Below are 23,531 nucleotides of genomic sequence, written 5' to 3'. Positions count from 1 at the left end.
CCTGTAGAGAGTTCAGCTACAAACAAATCTCCCTGTAGAGAGATCAGCTAGAAGAAGTTACCTTGTAGAGAGTGAAGCTACAAACAAATCACCCAATTGAAAGATCAGCTAGAAGAAGTCACCTTGTAGAAAGTTCAGTTACAAAAAGAAACCACCATGTAGAGAGTTCAGCTACAAACTAGTCACCTTGTAGAGACATCAGCTAGAAAGTTTACCTTGTAGAGAGTTCAGCTACAAAGAAACCATTCTGTAAAGAGCTCAGCTGCAAACAAATCACCTGTACAGAATTCAGCTACAAACAAATCACCCTGTAGAGAGATCAGCTAGAAGAAATTACCTTGTAGATAGTTCAGCTACAAACAAATCACCCTGTAGAAAGATCAGTTAGAAGAAGTTACTTTGTAGAGAGTTCAGCTACAAAGAAACCGTAAAGAGCTCAGCTGCAAACAAATCACCTGTACAGAATTCAGCTACAAACAAATCACCCTGTAGAGAGATCAGCTAGAAGAAATTACCTTGTAGAGAGTTCAGCTACAAAGAAACCATCATATAGAGAGTTCAGCTGCAAAGAAAACACCACTGCCCAAATTTCAAGGCAATAGCTCTTTCCAATCTGAAGTTATCAATTGTCAAAGTTGGCAAATTGGATGTGTGGAAGGCCCCTTTTCGCAAATCCGGTCACATATGTATTATATGTGACCAGATTTACGAAAAAGGGTCTTCCACACACATCCAATTCTATGAACTTGAATGACCATACCTTTGTGCTCAAAGAAGATACTAACCTGAAATTTTGTTCATGCATTAACCTATGTTGTTACTCATCACTGTCCAAATTTCAAGGCAATACTATTTTCCTATCTGACATTATGAACTGCCAAAGTTCGTAAATTGGATGTGTGTGGAAGACCCCTTTTCGCAAATCCGGTCACATATATATAATTTGTACATTTACTTCATCTTTTCTTCTTCCTGTAGTAAAGAAAAAAACATAGGTTAAAAAATTCCCAAAGCTGGCCATAGGCCGGCTTTGGGGTATACAAATACAAAAAGAAATGAAATCTAATCCAAAACAGCCAAGCTGTAAAAATAGTGTGCGGCCCTCAGAAAGGCTATGGTGAAAAAAGATGTGAAATCCAAGGTGGCGGCCAAGAAATGGCTGTGATGGTAGGTTAATGGTAAAAATTTTAATAATGACAATTCAGGTAAATTTTGTGAAGCGGCACAAAAATTCACCTGAATTGTTGTTATTAAAATTTTTACCATTAACCTACCATCACAGCCATTTCTTGGCCGCCACCTTGGATTTCACATCTTTTTTCACCATAGCCTTTCTGAGGGCCGCACACTATTTTTACAGCTTGGCTGTTTTGGATTAGATAGTAAATTGTGGAGGTAATGCAGGCTATGTTATGTACATTCGTACAACTATTTTACAGTCCCTTACTAATTGCTATTACCTAAAAATCACCATGTGTTCAGTTCCTCCCATGTCGTGTCAATCAATCAGTTCAAAGTTTAAGTTTAGTAAAATTAAGGAGCATGATCACATGCACATAATTCCATAGAACAGAGAAGTTGTATTCCACAGTAACGTATATATGCGAAAGATAAAACTGACAGATCATGAGTTATAGCTACATACATATATATATATATATAATTATATATACATAGTTTTCAAGTTGGTCTTTACATATAGATTAGTTTAATTTGATTTTGTGCAAGTAAATTTTGTGAATCCTTAGTAAAATCCTGCATGTAATCTTGCATTCATTATTAGGGTATGTAGCTGTCTAACACTAGTAAGCTGTCAATCTCTTTTAGTATCCCCCTAGTTACATGAATCAAACCATATATATATATATATTATATTCCTCAGGGGTAACACTTACGTACCTCCAAGTGTACATGTCACACTGAGGAATAGGATATACAGGACTATGTTGTTACATTAGCTACCCATTTAGATTCTTTACCAGTTAGCTAGGTATAGTGACCAGGTGTGGTAATAAAATGGATGTTCCTTTTCAGAAGGCAAATCAGTCAATATTTCATAATTGATCTCTATTCCCTAGCAGAGCATTGTGATTATGGACAATTACATGATCAACAAAATAATGGTGAGAAACAGAATTAGGCCTGAGCCTATTATGCTTTTGAAATTGCCTATTATGCTTTTGAGTAATGCTCCAAAATTTCCCCTATTATGCTCAAATTATAGTGCAACCGGGCATGTACTTCCAAAAAGTTAAATTTCATGTTTCTGGTTATAACTTGAGACCTACACCACACATCTTAATTCTGTTTTTTGCACATGGTTATACTCATGTATCTGTACATATCTGTACACAGGTTACCATGGAAACAACCACAATTATCTCAAAAATGGTATATTTATGGTTTTTTGGTTTTTTCGTATCTAGTTTTATATACTTTTGAGTTTTTCGATAATTTTCTAGTAGATGAAAGGTCTCATCAAGCCTGACAATTCGTAGTACCAGATTTGTAAAAAAATGTTTTAAAAGTAAGTTATGGTCATTTTTGTGATTTTCATAGGGTTTCGAAAAAATGTATCTAGTTTCACATGCTTCAAAATTTTTACATATACTCATTATTTTCTGAAAGGAGATAGACATGCCTAAAATTTGTAGCTGGGGTTTTGTAAATTTCTTTTTAGTTTTTGTTTTATGACATCGTAAATAGTGTTGTAATTGTTAACAATATCAAAAACCAGTTTTTGTAAGGGATAAAATTTATTGTTAACAATAACAAAACTATAACTAAAAGATTTTTTATAGACAGCAACAATTAATAACAATAACAATAATGGTCACAAAGTTTTTGTAACATTAAGGATTTGCTTTGACAATTAGCTGGTTAAAGTCACTTCCCCTGGTAGTATTTATGATTATAGGATATATCTATGAAAAGCATGCAATTAACTAACCAGGTGGAGTTAGCTACCATGCATTCTGTGAAGGTGTAAACAACACAACAAGCAGATGCACTATGGGATGGGTCAGCCAAGGCATAAATAACTTGCTACCAACCACCTATTTCACTTGTAAATTAAGCTCTAAAACTAGTTGACTTTGAATGATAGCAATGAGTGATCTAGCAGTAACTGGAAGACCTAAAACAAGTCCAGTGTGGGATTATTTCAGCTATGATGAAAGTGCTAAAAAGATCAAATGTGAGGTTATAACAAATGTAGTAACTAAGACTAAGTGTGGGAAAACCTTCTCAGGAAAATTTAGCACAAACCTAAAGTTTGCATTTGAAGTCATCACATAGAGAAGCCTATGATGAAGTAATTAAGAAGGAAAAGCAAAACAAAGAGAAAGAAAATGAAAAGAAGTCATGTACTAGAGCTAATGCTGCCTGTAATTTTTCAATGGAAAGTAATCAACCACAAATCACTACTTTTCTTAAGAGGCCCAAGCTGTATAACAATGAAGATCCTAAATGCAAGGCTATCACAAAAAAGTTATCTATATTTTTAGCAGCATCTAGTGCCCCTATTAGCTTGGTTGAGGATCCAACTTTCTCTTCACTAATCACAGAATTAGACAGTAGGTACTCTATTCCATCTAGGTATATGATGTCAAAGAAGATAGACGAAGTGCTTATAGATTTAAAAGGCAATATTTTGTCCCACATGTTGCAAGCTAGAAAAGTAAATTTTTGTATTGACATATGGAGCAAGAAGGGAATGACTGCTTCTTTTATTGGTGTCACTGCTCATTTCTTTGCCAGTCACAAGCGTCACAATGTCACTTTAGCAGTGAAACGCATGCCAAGCCCTCATACAGGAGAGGAAGTATTAAAGATTGTTTTGCAAATCTTCAAAGATTGGAACATTCCTGATCACAAGATTGGAAGCATCATAACTGATAATGGGAGCAACATGGTGAAGGCTTTCAAAATTCTACAGCTACAACAAAAAGAAAATATGCAAAATGAAGCTGATGATGAGGAAGATTTTGAATTGTGTGATACAGATAATGTAGATGTATTGGACACTGGCAGCTTAGATGATTCTTTACCTGATCAGAAAAAAATCATCGAAGAATCACATCAACAAGACATGTATGAACAAGAAAGAGAGTTCAATGAAAATGAATTTGAACATGAAATAGCTTTTGTTGGATATAGGAGGCTTAGTTGCTTTGCCCATTCATTACAACTGGTTGTCAGTAAATTTGATGAGTGTAGTGTATTTAGACACACCATTAAAAAAGCCAAGAATATAGTAAGCAAATTTAACAAATCAACAAAAGCAACTGAAAAACTGATTGCAAATACTGGCTTAAAACTACTAGGAGATTGCCCAACTAGGTGGAGCTCTACATATCTACTGATTAATCGATTTTTAACAGTCAAGGCTTCTGTTATACAAGTTCTTGATGAGCACAGCTGGGATGGTTTGCAGAACAGCGAATGGAGAGTTCTAGAAAATATTCAAGAATTGCTGCAACTCTTTGCAGAATACACAACTCTGTGTAGTGGGGAAGAATATACCACTATATCATCAGTTGTACCTATTGTAGTAGAATTACAGTATCACTTGGAAGAGATGTCTACAAAGCCTGGAATGGCTACCATATCAAAAAGGTTGAACAATGAGCTGAAAAGCCGTTTTGATTTGTTGGTGGGGACTATTCTACGGAACGGAACGGAACGGAACGGAATGATGGACTAAACTGCGGAACGGAATGCTTTCTCAGATTGAAGCTTGCAGCTTACCATTGCTGTACAAGTTATCAGTGGCACTTCCAGCAGGTAATCAAACGTACCCCAAGAAAGATAAAACGAATTTAAGGATCGATTGTGGGTTCTTGTTGGTTGTCATTAGTAACGAAGTACTAATTGTGGGAATAGCTGACTCAGTGATTTCATCTTCGGATATATCAAGTAGGGAACTTAATGCATGACTTTTTTTACTAGTATGTGAGTTATTTTTACTTACTTGACTTTAGAATGTACAGTCTGAGGCCCAGCCTTTCTAATCGGCATAAATCAGTATGTGTATAGCTACACTACAAAGGAAACAAGTATGGTGACAAGCTGAATCAACTCAGTCTAAGTAGAATCTAAAGGAATTTTGTGCAGTGTGTGAGGAGCAAACATTCAGATACCTCAAGGAGGCTATATTGTGTGAACATCAATGATTCATTAACAGAGTAGTGGACTATTGTCAGATATCTCAGCCTGAGTACTGAGTTGAATTCTGGATGGGGTCTATTTTACAGAATGGAGTGCTTTCTGAATCAACTTGCAGCTTGGCTAGCTGCTATCATTGCTGAAATTGCATTTTATCAGTGGAACCTCCAGGAAAATGGAATAGGATAATTATAAAACATTAATTAAATGATTGTTTTAGGTAATCATGACTTTATTCAGTCTAATAAACAGAATATATGGTTGATTGAGTGAGGTATCACTTTCAGAATGTTCAGACGACCAGTGATGAGATGCATGGATTCATCGAATTTTTGTTGTGGTTGGAGACATTAAATATCCAAAAGCAAACTGACTGTATAATATTAATTCACTTTCTTTATATTTTCTCAATTTTGAGCCTGTATACAAATAATTGAATTTTCCTTGTCAATAGAAATCCTAGAATAAGATGGGAGAGAAACTTATCTTTGTTTACCTATACTGTACAACCAAGAGTTCGTAATACTGATTTGTATGGGGGAGAGTGTCTAACTCTCAGTATGGCCTGTACAAACACCCTGCTTAAAGTTCACCTTTCATCAAATCAACACTTTTACTGGGGGATAGAAAACTGTTGATTAGAGTTGCTGAAGAAGGTAAAGCCTTTGTTCTGAAATAAGGCCGAGGTGTTACTTTAAGCAGGGTGTTTGGTGAATGCATTCAAGTTAGACACTCCCCACCTTATTATGAACTCTTGGTACAACTTCAAAGGAAATGAAGAAAGCATACAGATGAATCAATAAAATCACTACAGTAAGGTGAATTACAGACTAGTGAGATCTTGGTTAATTAATGACAGTGGTTGGAGATTAAGTGTGGTAGCTTCTTGCTCTTGAATATGTTGCAAAGTGGAAGTACAAATCAAAATGGGATATCAATTTCATTATGAAAAATTTGTATACATAAATAATCTAGCATTACTATTTCATTTGTCCTCCACTTAAACATGCTACAACAGTACTAGTGTCAGTAAATTGGCAGTGAGTCTACCTTGAATCTCAACTCTAGAGTAGATCCAACACAGGACAGCCCGCACTGTAACAAATACATGTGATCCCATTGTAATTTCATGGACCAGCTGGACTGGGAATCACTTGAAAATAGACAAACAAATTTAACCTGTTTTGTTTGAAGTGAAGCATGTGAAATGTTACACTTAGGATTCTTAGGTGGTATGTAATTAATGTAAGTGTTCCATTTCAGGTCTGACTAGATACATTGAAATTACACACACATCCTGGTCCAAATCACGTTTGCCTTGTGGCTACGGGCATGGTTTCACATGCGGCTTATAATAGAGATTTGGCTGATCTTGGAGTTTTGACATTTAGCCTGATTCAAGGCTAGCAGTCAGACACATCCTTGAATTGTGCAACAGATAAAATCAGCTCACTATTGAATACGGCATTAGTCCACTGCACCAGCTGTTAATATATAAATAACTCCATGCATACACTTCAGTGATGTTCACCCTCCTTGCGGTCTGCCTAAATATTTGCTCCTCACACACTGCACAAAATTCTTCAAGTTTTAATTCAGCTGGCTCTTTCCTGTTACCAGTATCTTCCTGCTTGCTTTATTTATACACTGACTTATGACTTGAAAGACCGGCCCAGACTGTCTAAATAAGAAAAACAGCTCACATAAAGTTCCCTTCCGTATGGATGAACATCACTGATACAGCTCATCCCACAATAATACTTCATTACTAATGACAACCAACAAAAACCCACAATCGATCCGTTAATTCTTTTTATCTTATGTTTAATCACCCACTGGAGATCTGATGCCACTGCTAACTTATAAGGGAAGTTTCAGCAATGGTAAGTTGCAAGCTTCAATTTGAGAAAGCGTTCCGTTCCGTGGTTTAGTCCATCATTCCGTTCCGTTCCGTTCCGTAGAATAGTCCCCACCTAAAGGGGTTTACCATAAAGGCGTTTAGCTTTGACCGGAGCCCTTCGTACTTAGTCAGTACTTGGGCTGTGGCGTCCGCCCTGTGCTCTACGAAAGGGGTGGGCGCCGACAACTCGCTGCTGCTGTTGCGATGACTTATGCACCTATCAATGTATTGCCCCACCACCCCCCCTCGGGCATATATGGGGCTATAGTGGGGATTTGACACGGTCGAATGTCAAATGCCCCATAGTAGGGCAAACCTATCGTGTCAAATCCCCACTGTTGGCCCCAGTTGCAACGCGGGGTTTACTCGGGATTTGACATAGCGAAGCAAAGTTACAACAAAAAATATTTGGGCACTTAATGAACGATCGTCAAATGCCCCATAGTGGGGCAGCAGTTTCGTGTCATTTCCCCCTGTAAAGCCCCAAAGGTTCACTGCAACAGCTATTTAAAGAGTGACAAGCATCAATTGATTTTAATTTGTTGATAAACTACATTTTAACCATGCAGCTTCTGAATATTGCAGTGGTATGTTTCCTAGCTGGTTACGTGAACGCTGGTTACGGAATTATAGAAGCTGTTGTAGTCACAGTAGACGGTACGTGCTTCCATAATATTATAGCTATAACATTTACATGTATAGTTGGTAAAGTAGTTCAATAAACTGTCTATTAGACTAGGTAATGTGCACAATTACTGCACCATATAATTATGTCCAGCTATGTTTGTTCACTTGTAGACCTATGCAGCCTGCCTGTTGTAGTTGGACCTTGCAGAGCAGCTTTTCCTAGGTGGTTTTAAAACTCAACTTCACAAAGATGTGAATCCTTTACATATGGTGGATGTGAAGGAAATGCTAACCGATTTGAAACTAGAGAACTCTGTGAGAATGCCTGTCAATGTGGTAAGTGTGATCATATTGTAGTGGTTTCTGACACTCACTTTACAGATCTTCCACTATTAGATGGTGTATGTTGAAACTCCCTGCAACCCCATGCAAGATGTCAATTCTGGATCTGGAATCATTTGGCAAGTTAGCTGAACATCATCCCCAATTAATAACTGTAGTTGATGGCACATTTGGATCAGTATATGTGCAGCAACCACTGAAATATGGAGTACATATATCACTACACAGTTGGTAAGAACAACAGATGAAAGTTCTACCGTATTTAAATACTGTTTTTTAGCACAAAGTACATGGTCTGATATAACAGCCGGATGCCTCTCATTTTGTAATAAGGAGTTATATAAGAAGGCACACTGGTATTTGGTGCTATTAGGATCTAGTTTAGTAAGAACTGCAGTGTAATGATGAAGTGCTGTTTAGTGTTTGTTATCTGACAGTCGCCGTCTGATGCGTTCATACTTCATAGAAGTTTAAAGACACTTCCGATTAGAATGGAACGACATTCTTCAAATACATTAGCTATTGCAAGATTTCTAGAGAAACATCCAAAAGTAAGAGCAAAAAATTTTCATTTGATATCACATACTAGATTAAACAAATCATATTATATTTTTAAATTAGAAATGGGCAGTATTGCATTTTTGAGGAATAGTATGGTATTGAAAAAAATACTTCATTCACTAAAAGTTAGATACATTATGATTTGTACTTACACCCACACCTGTGTTATTAGTATAGTTTTATGAATAAAATTACAAAACTATACTACAAAATATGGTTAGAAGTACCCAATAGTAACAAACCAGCATAAAGGCTGGTGAATATACTGCTACAGTTATACTTGTTTGTCTGCGTCTGTGTGGGGCTTGTATTCATGTATGGCCACTCCCATATGGAACAGGCAGATATGTTACAGGCTGGTTACAGTAGGCCCTATTTCAAGCTGACGACAAGTCTGTATTTGAAACTGTTATATAGCTGCCACATGTCTGCTGCAGCACGGAAATTAGGTCCATCACAGATCTGATACAGACCTGTTACAGAGCTGTAGAGTCACTACAGACTTTTAAAACATAATACACAAATTATGGCTTGTGCAAAGTTTACACAACCATTGAGATAATACAGTATATAGTCAGATTTCAGTCCTACACAAAGAGCCCGTATGCTTGATTCTTTTCTTTTCAAAGAACTATCTGTAGAAGACAGATGGCATGTCTAAAGGTAGCCCAAAAAAAACTATTACTGAGTAGGGAGTCATCCATGATGATAATATCATACAGCAAAGTTATATTCACTGTAGTTTAGGGTGTATCAATCAACATTCTTCATTTGGGTGATATGTACATACAATGTCATGTAACATGTTGTATTGTGTGACATTGTCTTGGCAAAACATGTACCATTCGTATCATTTTCAAACTTCCTTTAGCAGGTTACCAACGTTTCAGCCTGTTATGTAATTGGGAGGCTTTTTCAATAAACCTGTCAAATTACAATTTTAACTGAAAAACCATAAACTTTATATGCCAAAACCCAATGTTTAGGCTTTCACGCATCTTAGTGTAAACTTCTGCAGCAAATCCCTAGTAAGATGTACAAGGATTTCAGTCCACCACATTGCTAGCTTACTAGTAAAGACAACTTTGTCAAAGATTCTGCTATCCTGTGGAAAGCCAGAATTGCTCTACATAACTTTCTTTTTTGGGTATTCAACAGTTTACAATATTCATCTAAAAGACCAAATGAGTATCACTACAGAAACTACACACCCTATATGATTACAGTATCACTACACACCTTATATCATCCCACAGAGTTTTCACATGGTTTCAACAGGTAGTGTAAATTGGAGCCAACTCTGTGAGTACTATATTATGTTGTTTAAAACAGATCTGTTACAGATGCTTGAGACATTACAGTATTCTGTGGCAGGTCTGTAACAGGTCTGTCTGTTGTGTATGGGCTGCTAAATGATTTTTTTTAAACTAATTGCTACATAAAAATTGGCATTAATTTTCAGTATTGTACTGTAGAAAACCACTTTGGTATCCAAAAAGTAGTTAACTAAATATATACCTACCAACTCTATGTACAATATTGTAAGTGCTATCCCACTGTATAAAGGCCAAAGCTTTTATATACTGTTAGACATTACAACTGTGGTAGTGGTGACTTGATTCTTTATAGTGGGATTTTTAGGGGGATTTTTTTGCAATTTTCATAGATTAGTAGCTATCTAAAAAAAAACTTCCTCCTCAAAATTTGTAATTTGGCATTATTTGAGTATCATAAATGCATAAAAGATCCTCAAGAAACAATAATCCCCTCCTTCCCATCCTGGAAATTTTGGATAGTGTAATTCATGAAAAATTTTCCCCCTAAAAAAATCTCACTATCAAAAGAGAACCTTCTCTGCAACATTTCCTTCTTGCTGTTGAAACAAATAAGTAGCTTGCCTATAACATTTTGTACTGTGTAGATGTGTTGGTGATCTATTGCTACCATTCACTTGAATCACCTTGCAGGTAGAGGCAGTGTTCTACCCAGGACTTGAGTCTCATCCTCACCACACAATTGCCAAGAAACAAATGAAGCATTTCAGTGGAATGATATCATTTGAAGTAGTCGGAGGAAAGGAAGCTGGCAGTAAACTAGTAGAGGTTTGTAAGAATAAAATCACTGTTATTACATAGTCCATTGCAGTAGATTTATTACTTAGTGCATGAGATAGATTCATAATTTGTACAGCAAGACCACTTTTAATAGGACCTATGGAGTTAGGTGAAACGCAAACTATACCTTTGCTGTGTTTGGGAACTATGTGTATGTAATATGGTAATGGTCATGAGGTGGTCTTATTTAGTCGTAAAGTGGAGGTTTTACTGTAGTAGTCATATGTGTATATACTTATACAAGAACACAAAAAAAATTGGAATTTTCAACTAGAGTAGGGACCATAGCACATTGATGAAACAAGTAGGAGTAGTCCATGATATTAAATCACCATAAAACAATAAGGAGTGTTATATCCCTACTGTGCATTTCCAACTTGTTTCAGTACTTTTTATTGATGTGCTATGGTCCCTACTCTAGTCGAAAATTCCAAATTTTTCGTGTACTTGTTTGTTAACCTTTTTTGTAATAATCTTATTAAGACTGGTGAACCCAAGCATACCGCATCTGAAATGCACTGCACGCCCCAGCTATATCAATTATTGTCTGAAAAGTGAAGTATCCATTATGCTTCGTTGTCAGCTATGTTCAACCCGTTGCACAGCATTTCGAATCAAGAACTGTTCGAAAAGCACCTCTACAATCCACGCACAACAAAAGAAATAGTGGCACGCACCCCATCTATATTAATTATCGTCTGAAAAGTGAAGTATTCATTACGCTTCGCTGTCGGCTATGTTCAACCCGTTACACAGCAGTACGAATCAAGAACTGTTTGAAAAGCACCTCTGCAATCAAAATAGCTACTATGAAAAATACGGACGATTTCCCTTGCGAAGAGAAGCCATCATGTGCTACCGCCAAGTTGACACCTTTGGTATACATGGAAATTTATCCACTGGAAATTCCTTTGATCTGAGGTGTCAGTGTTACATTTTGTATTAAGGCTTTCCAGTGCAAGAAGGTACAATGGAAAAAAGGATGTGCATCGCTGTCAGCAAAGATGAATGGGACACAAAGAAGGACACTGGTAAGTCCATGAAGAATGCACTGTACGTACTGTGGTATGCCAAAAGGCACCTGTCGGGCCAAAGCGACGTCAAACAGTGAAAAAATCAAACCCGTAGCCTTAGCCGTTATCGAGTTACGCTTGTCTGAAGGCATCAGTCAGTTACTTGCTTACTCAGTCAGTAGAAAATTCCATCAAATAATTTTTTTTAAACTCCGTAGCAACTTGTTGAAAGCATTTCGGGTCGATTTGAAAGCTTGTTTGGGCTTAGTTTTACCTAACCAATACTACCTCATCGTCATCAGGGAAAATTGAGGCTGGTTTTTGGGTGATATTATTTCGTGGGCCATGCCTACTCCTTTGTGGTCCCTACTATAGTATACAGTTACTATTGTAGTGTATGAATTGCATGAGGTACGTCCATTTATGGCTTGTGTGACCATGTAATATCAGATGGTGGGAAGTGGCTTTTGAAGCCATCTGACTTCTAATTTGCTGAAACCAAGTTTTTTTTTGCTGAATAGATCAAATTACATGAGTACGTTTGGAAGGTCTCTTTATATATCAATATCATGCTATCATTAGGGCTGAGCAATACTGCCATTTTAGTATCATGATCGATACTAAAGCCACTATTCACAATACTGAATAGTTCACGATACTTACAAATATGTCAATCATAGCTGGTGCTACGTAGTGTATTCCTCAGTATTCCTGCAGAAAGTGCATCAAACTAGCTACAGTCAACTTGTTTACAACAGTTATTGTAACTCATGCTTTGAAGTTATGTGATGGTGTTCATACCTCTCTGCAGGGGTAACCAGGTTATGACTTACAAGGATTCTTGAGGGGTAGTTGGAAAAGGCAGATACGGACATGGACATTTCAAAAAGCATTTTTAGATTAGTATAACAGTTATTTTTCATACCTAACACTGTTTTTTAGCAGTCTTCGCTTCCAGACCCAGGCATCGATCTTTTCATAGCGCTTACCCATATATAAGCGCATGTGCGAAGGATAGACTAACACTCTAAAGACCATATAGTGTTGTATATGTGCTCTAGAAATCTAATTCAGAGTCACAGAGATTAATCTAGCATGTCCCAACCTAATCTCGTAGGCCAGGTCCTTGAAACCCTCAACATTTGGTATAAACACCTGCGTCTTATACTAAAAGGCGTAAGATTGTGGATTTGGCCTGCTAAGCTAGGTTGCATGGGGAATACAAGTTAATCTCTACAACTATATAACTCTGTATTAGACTTTAGAGCATGTGTATAACACTATATGGTCTTTGGCATGCTATGGAGTGCTGGTCTAGTCCTTTGCACGTGTGCTAATAAATGGATAAACGCTATGACACGATCAACGTCTGGGTCTGGAAGTGAAGACTGCTGTAAAGACAGCATTAGGTATGAAAAATAACTGTTATATACATGTAAAAGTGCTTTTTGAAAATGTCTGTGTCCGCGTCCGACCATACATGTATCTGCCTTTTCCAACTTCCCATTCTTGAGCCTAGTACAGCAAAACAAATGGATTTTTAATGACAATAATGTACAAGCATGGTATCATGATAGTTAATAACAAAATATCACAATATTGATACTTTCAAAATATTGCGATTTATCGCTAAAACGGTAGTATCACTCAGCCCTACCTATCATACCAGCTACATTTGTGAAGTTTGCGAGCTAACAATTCAATTACAAGTCATTTGTACTGTAGAGTACTAATTAGGTATCATAAGAAATTATTCTTCTGTTGCTTCTAATACAATCTGTTATATATGACATGCAGGGTGTAAAGCTGATATCACTTGCTGTGTCACTAGGGGGTACGGGTAGCTTGATAGAGTTCCCTGCCTCAATGACTAACTCTGGAAAGTTAATGGATGAAGAGGGAAGAAAAAGGGTGGAATAACTGATGGGTTGATTAGACTGAGGTATGCACATGTGTATGTCTGTAGCTACTTGTAATACTCAGGGACATGTGTACTAGCACACACATGCACACGTGAGTGTCTGTATGTACACACACACACACACACACACACACACACACACACACACACACACACACACACACACACACACACACACACACACACACACACACACACACACACACACACACACACACACACACACACACACACACACACACACACACACACACACACACACACACACACACACACACACACACACACACACACACACACACACACACACACACACACACACACACACACACACACACACACACACACACACACACACACACACACACACACACACACACACACACACACACACACACACACACACACACACACACACACACACACACACACACACACACACACACACACACACACACACACACACACACACACACACACACACACACACACACACACACACACACACACACACACACACACACACACACACACACACACACACACACACACACACACACACACACACACACACACACACACACACACACACACACACACACACACACACACACACACACACACACACACACACACACACACACACACACACACACACACACACACACACACACACACACACACACACACACACACACACACACACACACACACACACACACACACACACACACACACACACACACACACACACACACACACACACACACACACACACACACACACACACACACACACACACACACACACACACACACACACACACACACACACACACACACACACACACACACACACACACACACACACACACACACACACACACACACACACACACACACACACACACACACACACACACACACACACACACACACACACACACACACACACACACACACACACACACACACACACACACACACACACACACACACACACACACACACACACACACACACACACACACACACACACACACACACACACACACACACACACACACACACACACACACACACACACACACACACACACACACACACACACACACACACACACACACACACACACACACACACACACACACACACACACACACACACACACACACACACACACACACACACACACACACACACACACACACACACACACACACACACACACACACACACACACACACACACACACACACACACACACACACACACACACACACACACACACACACACACACACACACACACACACACACACACACACACACACACACACACACACACACACACACACACACACACACACACACACACACACGTGAACCACACACAGAGGCTGCTTGAGTAATTGGATAATACTATTATCTGTGGAGTAAATAAGTGTTCCATGAAAGCGTATTCATGACATATCCTATATTCCAAACAACACTTTTATAGCAGCATCCCTTAACATGATATCTGATAGCATTAAACCATAGTGACAAGTGATACTAAACGTTTCTGTGGTGGAAAATTTTGTATATTTTGTAGATCACTCTGCAACTTTTCCTCCAAATCCAGCAATAATTAGCAATATGAGATTTTTCATCCGAGTACTCAACTACCTAAGTTTTCTACTTTTACGTATAGCTACAGTAGACAACACCTTTCTGGTGAAACTAGTAATGTTATTCTTTATCTTTCTTTTGTAGTGTTGGATTGGAGGATGTCAATGACTTGATCAGTGACTTGACACAGGCAATGGAACACCTGCAATGGATGTTTACTGTAGCTAATGTTTTTCTTCTTTTTTTAAACAAAAGGTTTATGACATGTGCTATTTGTGTTAAAGGTGTTTGTAAGTACAGTGGAACCTGTGTTACGGTCACCTGGATTAAGCGGTCACCTTTGCATAACGGCCATGGACACGAGGTCCCAAACATTTTCCCATACAAATGTATGCATTATTGTCTGCATTAAGCGGTCACCTGTCTAACGCGTATAACGGCCAACCAAGAATTCGCCTATGAATTACTGTATACATAACTTTCTCCTTCATATAGCGGTCGCTACCTTTTATGGTGGCTTGTTAAGTGGCACCACGGTACCGTTTCAATTAATGCTTGCCTTTCAATGAATACTATATAATCTATCAGGCTTCAATGCTTAAACGTATTCAATAGCTATAACCAACATTCATAACAAGCTCACCTTGTCCTTTCTGTACTAAAATGTTACTGTATTGCGGTTGGCGCGAGCCTCTTAATAATAATCACACATTTATAACGGCCATAGCCACTAAAATGCTGCTGACCACCTTATACAGGTTTTCTCTATAACAGCCACCTGTATATATAAAGGCCAGATATATCTGGTCCCAAGGTGACCATTATAGACAGGTTCCACTGTACCTAACATGTCTGACCACAACTGATTACTTCTATTTTCCACTCAATTAACACGTTCCATTGGATGAAGAAATGACGTCAATTGCGAATGAAGTAGTTGACCCATTAACCTCAGACGAATACAAATTTAAAGTGAAGGGTGGGGCTTATGTCAGTAAAACTCCGTTAGTTAATTGATACAGTGTAGAAGTGGGTCAGCGATGAGATGACGCTCGGCAGGTTACTTGTAGCAATACTGGGACTTTATGTTGGCGCTCTAGAACGTGGTGAAACAGTGGATTGGTATGTTTGTATAGTATGTCACGCCATTATATTGTCCATCAATATCGAAAACGAGGTCGCTCTTTGGTTATCCAGTGAGTCGACAGGGATTGGGCTGTGCATACGACAGTGCCATAGTGAGACTTTTTATCTGGGTAGAGTGGACTTCTTTGTGTGGCGTGATCAAGATGTGCGAATTCGAATCGAAGATAGTGCCGCTGACCGGGTCTGGTGTATGTGTGTCCCCCAGGAAATTTTTGGAAACGTGATCTACTGAAAAAAATTGACATTTCAGTTATTAAAAATAATACAATGTCAAGGTTTCGGGTTGGGACTTAAAAAGTTTGAAATTGCGACCTTTTTGCTGGGCCTATTTTTCAAGAGGAGGGGTTGTACAGTATAATAGTATGGCTACGCGTATGTTCTAGTCTGGACCTTCAGACCTGCAGCACCTATCTACATCCACCCATGTAAGTACAACTATCTAGCTATACCCATGTCCCCAAAATTTGTTGCTAGTTAGTGTTATTTCAGTTTCTTTCACAATGAAATCAGTAGCATAGTGCTGACCTTTGCATGAAAAGGGGAGATGCATTGAACTAATCTGAGAGTTGTGTTTAAGAAACTAGATTGATATCAAAAAATTTGGAAACTTATTGATATGTCCTTATAAACGTTTGCAAACAAAAAGGTAACTGCCTTCGGCTTAATTGAATTATTATCTTCACTTCCAATTTGTGGGGAATACAAGTTGTGGATTTATAGGAACTACATCATTTCATTACTGAGGTTTCATTTATGTGTGGATGCCATATATAAGCATCAAGAATCATACTATAAGAAAGCTGGAGTCAACAAGTTATGTTATCTTAAGTGTTACAACTTCCAAGAAGCACCACTTTATATTACCCTGGTATTTGCTGCCCTATAGTTTGCCATGTATCTAGGGAAGCTATTAAAGTTCGGTTGACTCTCATGCATTTGTGCATCATCCGATTCTAGACTGCAGGAACTGGGCTTACATCTCTACCCCAATAATGATCTACAGTTTCAGACTCTAGACTATTCCATCCTGTCTGCTGCATGAAGTCATCTATCGCCCATCTCCTTATATAAGGCAGCCAAATTCCAGCTAACGAAGGCTGTTACATTAGATAGAGCAATAATAAGTGAGTGTTATATCCCTACCGTACATGCTCAAGATATCATAATGGAAATACACAGCAGGGATATAGCACTTCTCATTGTTTTACTGTGATTTGATATCATGCACTACTCCAACTTGTTTCAGTACTTTTTGTAGATGTGCTATGCTCACTACTCTAGTTGAAAATTCCAATTTTTTGTGTACTTGTTTTTTATAGCATACGTAAATAGCTAGACACATAAAATCTATCAACTATGACAAAGAGAAATAGTTGAAATGCTACCAGCTTATCCTCCAAAGTCTATGATTATATTATGATACTCATCAAACCATAAAATCATTTTCTAAGAATTATATGATCAGCTGTCACAAGCACATCATACATCCTATATAAAAGTTAGTGAAGTCATGAGTTATAGTTATATCCCGGTACGAGGGTGATATCATTGTTATTACACGAGTCCGAGGCGGAGCCGAGGACGAGTGTAATAACAATGATATCATCCGAGTATACGGGATATAACTGTTTTATATCCCAGTGCGCAGAAGTTTACAAGTAGTAAATTAAGTTCCGGTTTGAGTTCCTGTCACTGTGCTCAAGATTTCGTCCGAATTGTGTGGAGATTCTACTAGAGAGTCCTTACATACTGCCTACTAAACTGTAGCGAAGGGCGGTGTTATGAAGCAGCGGTTCCAGGTACGATTCGCCTTCGTCAGAAATTGGTATAGTGGTGTCGCGTGGTGTGCAAGAGAAAAATAAAGACCAACAAATGGCTACCATAGTCCAAGATAGAACGATGAAGCTAGAGGAAGTTAGTTCTTCACCATAGTGACTGTTGGGAGTGATTGCTGGAGTGAAAATCGTCACGTACTATTCTTGACATTTGTTAAATTATCGTATTGGTAACTTGTAGTGTTATTGTGTAAAGGATTAACAGTGTTCTTGTAAGATTTAGGTAGTTTTAAGTGCTGTATTGGTGTGTCTTGTATCAATATTTCCTTATTTGGCTCTTTGTTCCATTGGTAAACAATGCCATTCGCGGTTATTATGATGTCACGAAAGAGACTGAGTGGCTCCGCAACAGGGTGATAAGTTAGTTATCACTGGGTGATAACTAATATATCGTACAGTAGCAGCGCCGCTCTGTCTAGCTGTATGGTAGTTATAACCCAGCGCGGCGCTTTGATACTCCCACGCACTAGGGTTTAAGTATACTTATTTGGGCAGTGTGTGGAAAGGAAACATTGCTGATAATATATTTTATGACATATAGACATTTGTGGTTGTCATTAAAGCTACTGCATAAAAGTTTAGTGTATGCAATACAGATTGAAGCATGTAGCTATCCATTTGCTCGAAGTGTGTATGATACTGAGAGTTGGGTATGCATATATAATAGGTTGTAAAGGAGGGTTTCTGGGTTTCCCTATAGGTATGTTCTCAAGTCTACTCCTAAGCGCAGACATGTTGAAATGTGTCACCATTCATCCATTGTTTAGTGGTCACCAATAATATTACAATTCCTTGATAGGTTGCTTCTCAGTAAGGAAGTATCTATGACATCCTGTATGAATATCATTGGCTGCTTTGAGTAAACTGTTGTTGTTACAACTAATGATGTGTGTTCATGTTGTATGCATGGTTCATTAAGTTTACTACCACAAACATCTCAATCCATCATGCAATGACTCTTTAACTTGAAACATGTAATATTTACACAGTTACATAGATGAATTTAGAGACTATCATGCATGTACAGTGTTCCATATATGTACCTGTCTAGTTTAATAGATTTCAACATTTACATTTCTCAAGATGGACAATTTTGTAATGGCACTGATCATGTAGATAGCAGTTTAACACATCCAGTGTATTTCCAATATAAGACTGGTATAGACTGGACTACCCTCGGCTCATATAATGGTAATTTACTGTATACTAAATTGGGATACAGATAACATTTTGTCCTTTTGTGTATACAGAGAGTATTCTACTAGAACAGCTAGAATTTACTGTATCAAATGAAACAGCAAGTAATGTGCATTTCCGGTGGGTACAACATAACACTGTAGCTAGTCCAGCTTGGGCAGTGGATGATATCATTATTAATTGTTCTCAAGTATTTTTGACAATCTCTTTTGAGGAAGTCTCCAGGTATATAGTACACACTATAATATGTTATTATTCATCTTGAACATGTAGTGAACTTGTAAGACGACTTGAGTGTCACTCTGGTTCAGTGCAATCAGCTGCTGACAACTGCTCTGACACAGAATTCAGTTTGGTACTCAGTGGCACTGAGAGGGAATTACGGACCACAAATCTCAATCTTTTAAATCAGATGGACAATAGCAACAATGAGTTTTACAACACTTGTGCAGGTATTCAACATACACGAATACTCACATAACATACACTGAGATGTTAGTATTGCAACATGTTTCCAGTATATAGGATTACTTGACCATGTGATTTACCATGTTTGACCATGTGCTTTTATGGAATTTCCTATTGTGTATTTGTACGTTTTCAGTTTTAAATTGCAATCCAACAACGTATTATTAACTCACTCTTGTATGTACAGTGGACACTGACTCTTACTGGTCAAAACATTGTTGTATTGTGATTTGCAGTTGATTCCATGTTCTTCAATGTCTTATAGAAAACAAATGGAAACGTGACATAAATCAGTAACCATAATAATGAGTGCTTTTGCATGCATATGGTCAGTCAGTCTCTCCATCTATCCATTTGCTGACTGACGGATGGACGGACGGACGGACTAACTGACTGATGTGATGACTGACCAACTGACTGTGTGTGTATAGTGTGTGTGCATGCGTGCAAACTTGCACATTCTCCTTTTGTCTTGTTTATATCAATTATATGCTGCAGTTACATGTCCACCCCTTACTGCTCCTGGTAATGGAACAATGAATTGTTCTTCAAGTGATGATGGAGCTCATTATGTTGGAGACATTTGCACTTATACATGTGATAATGGGTTTGTGTTAAATGATACTGATAATAGGAAATGTCAGAATGATGGAAGTTGGAATAGCACTGAACCTTTCTGTGACCAAGGTAAATTATGCTTACCCTTTAAAGTTGCCACCGGCAGGCTTATTTTAAGTCGCAGAGCCCACTCTAGATTAAACAGTTGGTAGGTATACAGACTTTGTAGCTATTGAATAGGGGGCCTTTAAAATGAAATTGACTTTGCTGCTAATCTTGTGAGGGAAAGAAGTAATTCTGTTTTGAGATAAATGCCACTGAAATGCATTAGGTATATAATGCATGCTACATAAATAATTTTGCGTACACTTAGTGAAGGAAGTCTCAAATTGAAATATCTAATATACCAATGGATTTGCCTATTCATGAAGAGTAAGACTATCTTTGTTATCATGAAGCAAATGTGAGTTACATATGGACGTATGTTTGGTTACGTTGCGGTAAAACGTGACTTTATCTTCACTGTTTCTAAGCTTCTTGTTAAATAGCATGGGTGTATTTTGGCCAAAAAATAAACCTTGATGAATAGACAAGTCCCAACTCTGTATCCTGTTGCACTCGAGACTTATGATCGTTCAAACAAGCGCCTGTAATTTTTTCCCATATAGGCACTGTACAAATCGAATTGTTTTGCTCTTCTTGTTGTCTATCACTATAACTCCTAAAGCACTTACCAGATAAGGCTGAAACTTTAACAGCCCATTGGGTTTCCCTCTAGACAACAAAAAAGTCATAAAATGAAGTTTGAACTTTGAAGAAAATGCTAACAAGTCAGGTTCTTGCTCGGCAGCCAGAAAAGATTAAAACAAGATACACCTGACCAGAGGCAGATCCAGGGGGATTCAAAGGGTTCGATGGAACCCCCTTTTGGAAGAGGCTCTAATTTGAGATACTCTAATAGAGCAGTCACAGTATTCTTCTGAGGAGCAGTGTAGCAAACTACATATGTAGTTTATATAAGATGTAGTTGGTGGTGAAGGGGATCTATTGTCAGCAGGTAGTTGCCTTTTCTTTTTTTTTTTTGGTCTTAGACTTACAGGTAGGCTGAAGTTTCAATTCCGGAGTGGTAGAACCCCCTTTTAAAAGTCTGTATCTGCCCCTGCTGACTACTATATTAGAGTCACTGGTAGTGTGGATGTTCTACTGAAGTTTCTAATCCAAAATGTCCAATATAGGGGGATTTTACACAGTGTATGCATATACAATCGGTGTCCTATATTGTTATGTATAGTTGTATCATTTATGTGTTTCCTTTTATAGAATGCACAACTAATGGATATGATGTAGTCTTTGTACTTGACATTTCAGTAAGTATACAGAAAAATGTTTTAGTTGGATCAATAAGAAATTTTACAACAAGAGTAGTTTCATTTTTAGACATTGGTTTAACAAGGAGCTTGGTTGGACTAATGTATTTTGCTGGAAATGCTAGAGTTGTGTTTGATTTACAGCAATACAGAAGCAAGCATGCATTAACTACAGCACTAAAGGAAATTGATTACCCTAAGAAGAGGGGCACCAAATATATACCCATATTACATCTTCTCAATGCGACTGCCCACAGTGATTCAATGGGTTTTAGACCTGACTATCCCAACATTGCTATAATTCTAACTGAGGGTAAATCAAAAGACGAACCAATAACATTACGGAGAGAGGCTAAGAAATTTCATATAGAGCAACTCTATCAGCTGTTTGCTGTAGGAATAGGAAATGTTGATCAAGATCAATTATACACTATTACCGGTGACCCATCCATGGTATTTTTGGTAGACAACCTTGATGAACCAGCTCTGGAACAACTTGAGAAAAATCTTTCCCAACAGCTGTGTAAAAATCGAAGTAAGTTTAACATTTTGCTTATGAATTACACAATGAAACTACTTGAAACTATATTACAGTTAAACATGCACTATTTTAAAGTTACTAAACTAAGCAACATTATGTACCAAGAAGGAAGTTATATAAATCACAAAAACTATAACTGACTTGATTTGTCCTATACATAATTACAAGAGTCCACAATAAAGAACTTCTATTTTGTGGTATACAGGTGAATTTGCTTTGGTGAAGATGGAAACAAAAGTTTAAAATACAAATGAAGTTAAGCTTGTAAGGCAAATGTGTTGGCAAGTGGTTAGACCACCATAATTCCATAGTAACTTTTTGCTAGCTATTGGAAATAGGCCTGAGTCAAATATATGCTCAAAATTTTACCCAAAATGTTTTCAACAAATTTTTACCTATCATGCTCATTCAGTGTTCCCATTATATGCTTGCATTTATGCTCCTTGGTTAATAACATTTCTTGCAATTATCTTGGACACATTTTAATCAGTGAATACTCTATTAGAGTAGTTCACTACAAAATGACTTGTTCTACGAGATATGTCAATGTAAGGAAATATATTTGAGTACTCTATTGCAGTTTTACAGTTTCCACTGACTGCTCTATTAGAGAGTATGATTTTCATACAATCAAGTTTGAAATATCAGCTTTATATGCTGGCATAGTACTCCAGCCTATTATGCTTTTAATGTGCTGATGGAGGCTTAATTGGAAAGCTTTAGAACTTGCTGATAGCTACAGCACATAGTAAATTAGGGATTTAACACTAGTAAAACAAGATATGTAACTGCATTTTGAAGACAAAACTATCCAAATAGTTCATCAGCAGTTTCAAGTTATTATAACTGAGAGGGACTATAACTGAAGTCAGACAAAAGATTACATGACCATACTGGTGCCTTAGTGGCTGATGTGCAGTAGAATCAATACAGAAAATGTTTGGTTGACTGTAACTGTAACAGACCATCCACCAGTGCACAACTGATTCTCATCAAGCCAGGTCCTTACCATGCAAAGCCAGAAATTGCCATTCAAGCTTGCACCACCACCCAGAAAAGATGTCTCTTAAAACCAGCCTCGAGCAATGCTGAGGCTTCAAACTAGTAGTGCAATAGTATAGCTTAGTGTGTTATACAATTTGTTCATTGTCACATGATGAGTGCTT

General features: G+C 37.8%; 4 protein-coding genes and 1 long non-coding RNA gene across 19 annotated transcripts in view; 3 read left to right on the top strand and 2 right to left on the bottom strand.

Annotated features, from left to right (window-relative positions):
* LOC136265205 (adhesion G protein-coupled receptor E2-like) overlaps positions 1–8,586 on the top strand; it is a 53,182-nt gene extending 44,596 nt beyond the window's left edge. For 5 of the 6 annotated variants that reach the window (XM_066060058.1, XM_066060056.1, XM_066060057.1 and 2 more), the window contains 4 exons: positions 7,865–8,029; positions 8,075–8,266; positions 8,316–8,419; positions 8,473–8,586. The gene's annotated coding sequence lies outside the window, so the exon portion shown is untranslated. The remainder of the gene's footprint in view (positions 1–7,864; positions 8,030–8,074; positions 8,267–8,315; positions 8,420–8,472) is intronic. The other variant, XM_066060054.1, reaches the window with a different exon arrangement.
* LOC136265214 (uncharacterized) overlaps positions 1–23,531 on the bottom strand; it is a 272,681-nt gene that overhangs the window by 243,588 nt on the left and 5,562 nt on the right. The gene's annotated exons all lie outside the window — the stretch shown is intronic.
* Positions 2,012–5,650, top strand: LOC136265211 (E3 SUMO-protein ligase ZBED1-like). 2 transcript variants are annotated; one of them, XR_010705430.1, is made up of 3 exons: positions 2,012–4,785; positions 4,859–4,917; positions 4,983–5,650. XR_010705430.1 is itself a non-coding variant. In XM_066060067.1 (2 exons), the coding sequence occupies exon 2, from the start codon at positions 3,398–3,400 to the stop codon at positions 4,703–4,705; it is 1,308 nt and encodes a 435-aa protein (XP_065916139.1). In that variant the 5' UTR covers positions 2,035–2,123; positions 2,356–3,397; the 3' UTR covers positions 4,706–5,648. The 2 variants fall into 2 exon arrangements, 1 of the variants encoding a protein (XP_065916139.1); XM_066060067.1 differs by having other exon boundaries at positions 2,035–2,123; positions 2,356–5,648.
* Positions 7,696–16,089, bottom strand: LOC136265224 (uncharacterized). The gene is made up of 3 exons (XR_010705441.1): positions 15,897–16,089; positions 8,068–8,231; positions 7,696–8,018 (listed from the first exon to the last, which is right to left on the bottom strand). It is a non-coding gene; the product is annotated as an uncharacterized lncRNA (long non-coding RNA).
* Positions 16,240–23,531, top strand: part of LOC136265202 (uncharacterized) — a 45,424-nt gene continuing 38,132 nt past the window's right edge. For 3 of the 4 annotated variants that reach the window (XM_066060047.1, XM_066060048.1, XM_066060046.1), the window contains exons 1-6: positions 16,240–16,375; positions 19,286–19,425; positions 19,485–19,656; positions 19,705–19,883; positions 20,398–20,586; positions 21,778–22,359. In XM_066060047.1, coding sequence (XP_065916119.1) covers positions 16,299–16,375; positions 19,286–19,425; positions 19,485–19,656; positions 19,705–19,883; positions 20,398–20,586; positions 21,778–22,359 — 1,339 coding nt within the window. In that variant the 5' untranslated portion in view covers positions 16,240–16,298. The remainder of the gene's footprint in view (positions 16,376–19,285; positions 19,426–19,484; positions 19,657–19,704; positions 19,884–20,397; positions 20,587–21,777; positions 22,360–23,531) is intronic. The other variant, XM_066060049.1, reaches the window with a different exon arrangement.

Source organism: Dysidea avara, chromosome 8, assembly GCF_963678975.1.
Source record: "Dysidea avara chromosome 8, odDysAvar1.4, whole genome shotgun sequence".
NCBI classification, from domain to species: domain Eukaryota; kingdom Metazoa; phylum Porifera; class Demospongiae; order Dictyoceratida; family Dysideidae; genus Dysidea; species Dysidea avara.
This window is presented reverse-complemented; position numbering and strand designations above follow the sequence as displayed.

Bases quoted from the DNA above. Each gene is read 5' to 3' on its own strand.
- LOC136265211 (XM_066060067.1), top strand. From the start codon at position 3,398: ATGGAAAGTAATCAACCACAAATCACTACTTTTCTTAAGAGGCCCAAG.